Genomic DNA, 10,116 nt, shown 5'->3' with positions numbered 1-10,116 from the left:
TGAAAATATTTTGAAAGACTACCACTTTTTCCTTACAGACCAGGTCACTATAATAACGTTGGGGAAAGCAATTTTAGTCTCTGAAACCGTATCTGAACAGTCGTAGTTGTATTCAGTAATCTAAATAGCAACCAGTAAAGCCCATAGCTTTGTTCACTCAAGTGAGGATACATCTATAGGTAAAGACTTGGCAGAAATCACTGCCTATAGTCTAAGTGACTCAAACATGCCTACCCGCTCTCCCTCAATCCTTGTTAATCTATCCAAGTTAAGCCCTCATGACATAGCTAGTCATTTTATCTTATCAAAACATAACCAATGCAGTTACATTAGAGAAAAAAAAAAATAATTACTTGCCACTTTTAGTAACCATAAAAAGACATCGCTATCTCATTGTGCAAAACCAAGTGCAAAACAGAATTAACTGTCGCAGGGTGAATTTGATGAATACTATTTCATATTACATACTTTGAAGATAAACTTCTAAACCCAGCAGAATCAGCTTCCACGACAATAAAGTATTTTGACAATAATGTATATTATTAACTTTATCTTAGAGTTCAAAGGAGGAAAGGTAATAGAGTATGTTTTCAGTTTGTTGTTCCTGGCTAGCGGAAACATACACTTCTTCTTTTACTATAGTTTTGAATGTTTATCAGTTGTAATGTAAGCCTTATGTCCCAAGACAAAAAGGTGATAGTCTTATGAAAAACTCTGCTCGTTCAGTCAACATTTCTGACAGTAGCATGCAGGTAACTAACACCCCAAACTGCAGACTTGCAAGTCATTAGGTTTCCACTTAGCAAATGTCTAAAAAAAGAATCTCTCCTTCTAAATAAGTTAGTATCATCAGTCTTGTACTTTCAAATACTGTAAGATAAAGCCAAGAGTTTCAGTATTAGTAGCAACAGTTATTACAGCAGTGAGTTGGGAAGCCAGACACTCAGCATACAAACCCAGCATGGTCTCTATTGCAAGGAAACCAAAAAAATAAGTCAGTGAGACAAGCTATACAACATTTTTCCTGTACTAGATTAGCACCTACTACTCTACAATACTTACATTTATTAACCTTCAACTTGCTTCCATCTACTGGAATTGGATCTATATAATCCCAATAATATTCATACGACCAAAAATACTCAGAGGAGTTTGTTCTGTTAGCCATTTCAGTAGTGCATTTTAAACCAGCTCAGAACTCCAACCAAATACTTTTTTTCATTGTACTTCAGCGCCCTCAGAAAGAGATTGCATAACCGATGCCTATGTAAATCACTCTGGGGTCCCACAGCTCAAGGACTGCCTTGGTGCTAAAAACCATCTAGCAGCAATGGGTATTAATGTCTGACAGATATGAACCAGCAGCCCTTAAAATGTAATCCTCGCTTCCTGGTGGGCAGTTATGTTATTCCTCAGCATATTTTAAACCGAGATGGATGTCAAGTAACCCAAGACTGGGCTGGACGAGGGCCAGCTGGATCACAAACCCTTCCCTCTCAGAAACCCGCAGCAACGCAGCGCGCTCTGGAGCTACTGGAAACGGCCGACCTGACAGACATTCCTGGATTTCCCTCCACGTAAAAAACGTAGGTGAGACCTGACAAAATGCTTCATAAGGTAAAGGACGCATTGGAATAACCACGTATTTTGCTTTGCTACTTCTTCATTCCCTCCACCCCGAAGGCAGCGGAGGGAAAGGCAGGCTCCCAACCGAGACAAGGCAGAGCAGCGGAGGGAGTCCCGAGTGCCTACGCGGACACACGCGTACGTGCTCCACCGAGGTGCGCTGAACTGAAATCGGTCATGCTAAACGTAAAACCCACCCCCAGCCCGCCACGTTGCAGCTGGGGAGGCCGGAGCTGCTCCTCCGGGCGCGGGCGCCGGGCTGAGGGAGGAGAGGCAGGCCTCCCGCCACACGGAACCGGGAGCGAGGAGCACAAGGACAGCACAGCACAAAACCCGCCAGGCCCGTTCAAGGCAGATTTCAAAACACATATCGTCATCTTTTCTTATCTTTTTCTATACGCCCACGGGAGCTGCCTCCAGCCGAGACCGCGGCGAGGCGACACCCGCCGCCCCACACCCACCGCCACCGCCGTCACCGGCTGAGGGGCAGGGCCGCGGCGCATCCCCGCCCCCTAGGCGAGCGGGCGGTATTTCCCGCCCCGGCGGGTGACTGGCGTCACGGCGGGTTCTTGCAGCGGGCTGCCGTCACTGCCGCTTCCGGCGCGGGCGGTTTGAAGGCGATGGCGGGCGCGCTTTACCCGCCGTCGGGCCTTGTAGCGGAGTTGGACTCCTCTCTGTCGCTGCTAGAAGCGGGCAGCGGGCGGGTGCCGCCACCGACAGAGCAGCAGCAGCAGCAGCAGCAGGCGGGCGCGGAGAACGCGGACCTGCTGCCCATGGTGTTCCTCTGCGCCGGCTGCAAGCGGCCGGTGGGCGACACGCTCAGCTGGGTGACCAACGACGAGGAGGCGGGCTGTATCCTGCTGCGCAGTGAGTCCTGCCCGCCCCGCCCCGCCCTGCCTCGCCTCGCTTCGTGCGGCGGCCGTTGGTCACCTCCCTCCCTCCCCACCTCTCGCACAGGTGCGACCGCCGGCGTCTCGGTGGACAAGGAACGGAAGCTCTCCAAGCTGCCCGGCGAGTGCGGATGGTGAGGCACGGAGCCCCGCTGCCGCCTCGGGGGAGGGGGGGTGTCCCCACCTGGGCCCTTCCCTTCCCTCTCCTGAGGGAGCCGAGAGGCCCCGGGGAAGGTGCTGAGGAAAAGCCTCATCAACGGCCCGTCAGGTGCCGACGGGCAGGAATGCCTGTGTTCCCCCGGGTAGGGCCGCGGAGCCTGGGCCTGGAACGCTGCTTTCGGGCGATCTGCACGCAATGCTTATCTGTTAGGTCTTGCTGAGGTCAGCCGGCCGCTGGGAACACAGGCCGAAAGGCAAGTGCTTGTAACTACACTGTGTAAAGTAATATGTAGTGTGATGAGTGAATGCTCTAAAAAAAATCATAATGGTTGAATTTTTTTCTTTGGAATAGGGATGAGGAGAGGTGTTTCTTTTTCTTTTCTCCTGGGTAAATGTTACGTATTTTACTTACAGCATGATTGAAACGTTATTCTGCTCTGGCTGCTCCATGACACTCGGCAACATCTATAGATGCACCCCAAAGCATCTGGACTACAAGAGGGATTTGTTTTGTTTCAATGTTGACTCAATTGAAAGGTAAAGGCAGAATTTTTATTGGTATGTGTGCCAGCTAAGCTTCACCCACCAGGCACCTTATTGAGGGATGTTCCTGTTAATATTTGTGGCATGGCTAGAGGTAGCTGTTTCTGCTACTTTGTTCCAGAGCAGTTTTCTGTGTTACTGCTGTTAGCATCATACTGCTGAAGTGTAAGAAACATCATCCGTGTAATGTTAGACAACTCCTAGGAAATAAACCCCAATACCAGGGCTGTGTTTTGTCTAAGGAATTGCATACCACCCAGGAAAACAACAGTAGGTACAGGAGAGTTCCTTCTCATTTAATCAGAAGAGACTATGTGTATGCTCTAATTGAGACCATGTAAAATGAGTGTGCAGTCTTAGGTAGTACCAAATAGCCCTGGCTGTAAGCTATTAGAGGTAAATATCAGCAGAGAACATCGGGAGAGGGGCTTAAGCAGAACTTAGGGTGAGGTCTGACCTGTGCTGGTCAAGTCTGCTTTTTCCTTGTTAAAGTAGGCAAAAGCAAATCTGGAAACTGGATATGTGCTTGAGATTCTCTTAACTGTCTTGCAGTCAAAAAACTGTCTAGAAAATGAAGGTGTGTTATTTATTGGTTTATAGCACTTAAAAGTGGTCTTAAAAATATTCATCAATAACTATATCCTGAATTAAGTCTCCACACCAGAGCGCTTTTATCCAAGCATTACTCTAGTAAGCAGTGATAGGTTGCCGTTATTTCTGTCTGGGGTAGATTAAATGTTTCTGCCTTTTCTTAAGGTCCAATCTATTTTACTTTGTTTCCAGTTTTTTCCTCTTTCCATAGCTGTGATACTTTGCTTTTTCCACGGCATTAAAATTCTCTGAAACACTAACGTGGTGACAAGATGGCATTTTCTTGCACAGTAATGGTGGTGGCTAGTTCTCCCAGGTAGTGCTACACTGTTCTCAATGTCTACATAACTTTTCACTATATCCTGTAGCACCAGAATTCCTGGCTGTCTCTTGGAGTTCTAACTTTCATAAAGTGATAGTTCTGTGCTTAAAACTGTCTTCATGCCACCATACTGTTTGTTTAAAAGATTACCCAATATAGATTTTTTTGTTGTTGTTGATGGAATCAAGTTTCCACTTTGCTAGTGTATTAGTAATAATCTCATAATCATTAAGAACAATGGATGAGTCCTACATTTGTGTTTTTGCCTTCAGAATGAAAAGTGCATGATCTAAACTGTAGCGTATCAGTTACATTCTAGGATCCTCAGAGAAGCAAGCTCTTACTGATGAAGAGCCTTTAACTATTGAAAGTCGAGCAGTCTTGGAAGACATGCTACAAAGGGTAATATTTAACTTTATATCGTTCTTTGTTTAAATCACCTCTATGAAATCTTAATATCATTGAATCATAGGAAAAGACCTTTAAGATTATCGAGTCCAGCCATTAACCTAGCACTACCAAGTCCAACCGCTAAACCATGTCCCTAAGCACCACATCTACACGTCTTTTAAATACCTCCAGGGAAGGTGACTCTACCACTTCCCTGGGCAGCCTGTTCCAGTGATTCATAACCCTTTCTGGGAAGAAATTTTTCCTAGTATCCAATCAAAACCTCCCCTGGCACAACTTGAGGCCATTTCCTCTTGTCCTAACTATCACTTCTTACTTGGGAGAAGAGACCAACACCCACCTGGCTACAACCTCCTTTCAGGTAGTTGTAGAGAGCAATAAGGTCTCCCCTCAGCCTCCTGTTCTCCAGGCTAAACAAGCCCAGTTCCCTCAGCCACTCCTCATAAGACCTGTGTCCTTAATAGTCTTTTTCATCCAGATCAATTCTGTGGGTTGTAACATATGCTGTAATACTTCATGCTATTAATATCTTGTGTAATGCAAGATTTTCAGTAACTTTTCCTTCAATTTTAATGGCAATTAGCACTTTCTGTTTATCAAGCACAGCTTTAGATTCCTATATCTGTCTGTCAGTAATTAGAAGTTTTGTTTCTAATTAGTTCTGATTCACTTCTCCAGATTTTCACTGAACTTTGTTTTAGTCCTGTCTCTTCTGTCTTTCATGTAAACTAACAATGCTTTTGCTATAACTTTGTATTGAAATGTTACATAATAGAAAAGGTTGACATTTTGCTTTACTGAAAACTTCTGATTGCAGGTCGCAATCAGTTGGGAGCAAGTAGTGTAACAAAGTCAGCTCTGGAAGCTGATGGTTGTCTGGCGAAAGCTGAATGTGTGGATCTGACGCTTACCAAGGTTGAAGACAATTATAGATTTGAGAAAGTATGGAGAGTAATGTTAGTGTTGAGTGAACTTTCAAATTATGAAAGTAGCAGGAGGAGAATCAAACAGGATTGATTGGTGATGCAAGATCAAATTGGACCACTTACTGACATCTACACTTGCTCTTTGTATTGTCAAGTTCTGTTTATAACCAAGTATCTTTCCCTCCCTGTTTACTTCACAGGCAGACACCGTATTAAAGGCTCTGGAGACAAGACTGACTGCTGTTGAATCGAGTATGGCTTCTCTTCACAATAAAGTCTGAAAGAAAGGACATGCAGGAAGTTTAACTGCAGGAGAATGATGTATGTGAACCTTGTCCTTGTAATCCTCTGGAATCTGCAGGAACGTTGCAAAAGCTATGCAAAGAACTGAAGGATACTGGTGGCTCATGCTGTGGTAGAACAATGCTGACTAGGAGTCTTCACCATAAACAAGGAGTTCCTCTCTTTCCTATTAAAAGGATACCCCAGAAAGAAGTAGATTTTTTTTTAATCAAGCTTCTGTAGACTTTTGGTTTATATGTAAATATTTAAATTTTTATCTCAAAGCAAAACATTTATCGCTTAACTTCTCTGCTATTCAATGTCTACTGAGCTGGGTGTGCATCTCCCTCCTAAACCAATAAAAAGAAAATCCCGGTGATGTCTGATGGAACAACATAAGTAATTTTTCGTGTTGCTACAGCCTTTGCTTGACGTGTGCTCAGTCGGGAATGGCACAGTAACTGTACAGGGTGGCTTACTGCTTTTTTGGGCTTTTTTCCAAGCTCAAGGCTAAAATAGTTGTAAAGAAGGCTTTAAAAACATTAGATAAAATGGATTTCCACGCAGTATTTTAGGTCATATGTTTTACAGCTTGAAGATGAGGAAAATAAACAAGGCTGGTAGCGGCACACCTTTATGCAAAGCTTGGTGTGTATTTGAGCAATGAATTCAAAATGCTAATTAAGAACACTTAGCAGTATTTTGTTGGTTTAATACAGATATTTCAGTTATTTGTCTTTGTTTTTCTGTGTATTTAATAGTCAGGGTTTCTTATACAGTGAGTGTTCCAAGTAATTTTTTTTCAATAAAACAAAAGCAAGTAGTTGTAGTCTAAAGGAAGAATAATTTTGAAATGTTTTTTTCTGTTATCATACACTACTTAATTTTACTACTGCAAGTTTTTAAGTCTTATCCAAAAACCTAGAATGAATTTTGCACTGTTCTCCCCCATTAGTAGGCACTGTTTCTCTTTAGAAAAGCTTCTCCCCTCACCTTTTCTCTATTTACAGCTTTGTTTTGAAGTAGCACTCAAGTTTAACCTGTAGTGATGGGTCTCTTATTCTTTCATGTTCAGGTAACTAAAACATTTTTCACTAAAACACTAATCTTTCCAATCAAATCAGTGTAGTTTTTGAGGCAGTTTCTTCTCTTAACAAGTTTTTGAATGCTGGTAAGCAACATAATCCTTCATCCTGGATGTCTGAAGAGAACCATGAACTCTGGCCTTTAATTGAAGGTTGGTTGATGTTTTTCATTGTATATGGATTATGTTTTTGTGGAGAACATTAACAGCTGATGGCCTGATAGGCCTGCCTTTTCAGACATAATGCTTTTTCCATGTGTATATGTATTTTTTACCATGTGTATTTTTCTTTCTATTAAGCACAACTGTGGGAGCAGGGGCACAAGCCCAGAAGGATCTCTGTAGATTTTTTTTTTTTTGGAGATGAACATGTGGTGAATTTTTTTGACCAAAGACTGTGGCAAGACAACATAATTTAAAAATCTATATTCCAACAAAGTAGCAGCAAAACACAAAGGTACAAAGATAAGCTTGCATGTGTTTCTGATGCTTCCCTAGCCAAATTATTGGCATGTTAGAGGTGGGAGATTGAATAACCTAACATTTATCGACCTGGAGGTAGTTTCAAAGTGGGTTCTTATATTTGTTCAAATATATTATGAAATAACATTTTAGATCTACCCTTGATAGAAAGATCCAGGTTTGCTGGCCTCAAGCAGCACCTGTAGCTTCATTAAATGTGGAGGGCAGCAAGTTCCCTAAATAGATTGACCAGCTGAGTTCCTTCTGAGACTTCTTTAGGTAGATTCCTTGCACCTGTGTCCTATGATGTGTAATGAAAGTAAAGTGTATATATGTAAGCAAGTACTCAAAATAATTAATGATTGCTTATCTTAAGGTAAGCATGTCAATTCCATAACTATCCCTCTTTTCCAGCTACTATGGGAAAAAGACCTGCCGAAGAAACATAATCCCCAGTACGTCCCTAACCTCACAGGCAGAAGTGACTACAAAGAATCTGGATTAGAGGTGTATGTTTCATCGCGGGAACACATAAGGTAACGCATTTTAAAAAGTGCATGTAAAGTAACCATTTTTCTCCTTGGTTTAGTGTTATGGTCTTACGTATTTTTATTGAATACCTGCATTTAGCATCAGTGTATATTTAGAACAATGTCTCTCAGCATATTGTAGGTGGGAGCTCAAGTACATTAACACGGACTCTCTTAAAATAGTGTTTCCACACTCTCCAGCTGCTGCTTTGCTATGGTGTGCAATGAACAGTCTAAATTTAGAATAAATTTCATATGGATGTAGAAATATTTATATCTACAGGGGGAAGTATGTGTGTTTGGGTATGTGTATTGTTCCAAGAAGCTGAAATAATTTTCTTTTTTTTGCTGTGAAGCATCTAGCAGCTAGTATCTTGAGTAGTTAACTGGCTTAAGTTTTTCTGTTTAAATGTATAAATTGTGTATAAAATGTGTATTTATGGTACATTTGAACAATTTTTAAACACTAGGAAAAGCTGTAGTTCACCAACTAAATATAATAGCGAAGTTTTAGTGTGCCAGCAAGATGTATGGTATATATACAGTCATATGCAAACATATTCTTCCTTGCTTAATAAGCAGTACCTATTATTGGGTGATGGTTCCTTCTATACCCAGTTTCTCAGTTTTGACCCTTGAATACAGGATAAATAGGAAGTTTAATTCCCCTTTGGGGAATCTGCATGCCGTATGGTATGCTCCCTTATACTTGTCCTAGGCACTTCGTGCATTGTGCAGTGTGTGCGTGGGGAAGATATACCACTAATTTTGGTGAGTTCTTTAACTTTGTATGCAGTTAAGTATGGCAGGGATTTAAAGTACAGCAGTACTTTATAGCTCACTCTACCCCCTTTAGAGAGATAGAAGACATATTTTATGTTATACCTCTGAGGATGAAAAATTGAGGTTTTCGTAATCCTCAATTCAAATTTTAAAGCACTTTCCTGTAACTTGAAAACCACCCCAAAACACTGATAAGAGTAACAAGCGAAACTTCACATGTACAGAATCCACTAGCAGGAAAGGATTGAGGATAGAGAAGATAATACAGAATGTATGTAAAGAATGTTTTTAAGGGTGGATAATGTTGCACGTGTTTTCTGTAGCTTGTTAATAAACATATCACGGAAATGTCAATTGAAGAAAAGTGACAAATGCACAAAAGCTGTTACAGGTATACTAAAAGACCTGTATATGCTTAGGAAAGATGAAAACTGGGAAATAGCTTAGATGATACTGGAGCTTTTATATGCTGTTTTTGAAGGGGGGATAGGGAATAGTCAGGTGAGATATCTTCTTGGACATACCTGTCTACCAAAATATAAGCAGGTCTTGAATGGCTTATCTTAATGTTCTTTCAAAGTACCTAACTTCAGATTTTAATAAGCATGACTCAGACTTTCATTTGTCCTAGTGTTCCTTTTATGACTGTAGAGCACTGATTGCTAGAGTGTCAGTATGTCTGAAATACTGGTTATATTCTTCATCTGTTTCTTTAGCCCCAGGTAAGGTTGATAGGAACTTTCCCACCTAGTGTCTGCTGATGTTCTAGCTACTGTTGCAGGAAAAAAAGGGGGTTCTTTCTGGTCGTAAAAGCAATGATTTGTCTCCTTTCTTATATGCTACTATAGATAAAGTTTGTATTTGTATTTGAAAGCTGTCCCTAATAGCTTGCTTTCCCAAATCTTTGCCAGGAGTGCTTGTATGACATAAAGATACTGACCAAAGCTTCCATTGGTAGTAAATACCTTGTAAAATAGCAGCATGTCAGCTTTGACAATAGCCCTGTGAATGGCATGTGCTGGGGGGATAAATACGTGCCATGCTTCCATTTTCCATGTGGGCAAAATCTAGCCTGTTCTGGTCCCTAATCTTCTCAAGCTGGGGAAAAGCTGTTGCATGACAGTCATGTTAACCTTGTAGAAGCATCGATGAATGGGCTGTAAAGTATTTAGCAGTACATATTTGTCTATAAAGGCCTAGGAAACCTGAGGGAACAAATGTGAGGACAATCTCTCCTTTTTGCCCAAGAAAGCGGAGCATCCAACAAGGACAAGGATGGTTGGCAAGCTCCGTGCTGAGTTTGGTACCTAGTGACCTTTCCAGGCATCTTTAGCTGTTATGGATGATGCTGATCAAGCTGCTGAGATGAGGATTTCAAGCCAAGGTGACAGAGCTACAGATTTTGTTGGGTTTTTTTAATTGCACCAAAATTTCAGGTTAGGCTAAGATTCATAAATTAGGTAGAGGTTGCTCTTGTTAGTTTTCCAGACGTAGCACTGTAGCAGAA

The 10,116-nt window shown here is 41.8% G+C and overlaps 1 protein-coding gene across 1 annotated transcript; it reads left to right on the top strand.

Annotated features, from left to right (window-relative positions):
• Positions 1-2,146: 2,146 nt before the first annotated feature.
• MIS18A (MIS18 kinetochore protein A) lies at positions 2,147-6,586 on the top strand. The gene is made up of 5 exons (XM_075770637.1): positions 2,147-2,493; positions 2,584-2,650; positions 3,090-3,212; positions 4,440-4,533; positions 5,669-6,586. Exons 1-5 carry the CDS (start codon positions 2,247-2,249, stop codon positions 5,747-5,749), a joined length of 612 nt encoding a protein of 203 aa, XP_075626752.1. The 5' UTR covers positions 2,147-2,246; the 3' UTR covers positions 5,750-6,586.
• Positions 6,587-10,116: the final 3,530 nt, after the last annotated feature.

Source organism: Balearica regulorum, chromosome 1 (genome assembly GCF_011004875.1).
Source record: "Balearica regulorum gibbericeps isolate bBalReg1 chromosome 1, bBalReg1.pri, whole genome shotgun sequence".
NCBI lineage: Eukaryota > Metazoa > Chordata > Aves > Gruiformes > Gruidae > Balearica > Balearica regulorum.
The sequence above is the reverse complement of the archived record's forward strand: the minus strand, read 5'-3'. Positions and strand labels throughout refer to the sequence as shown.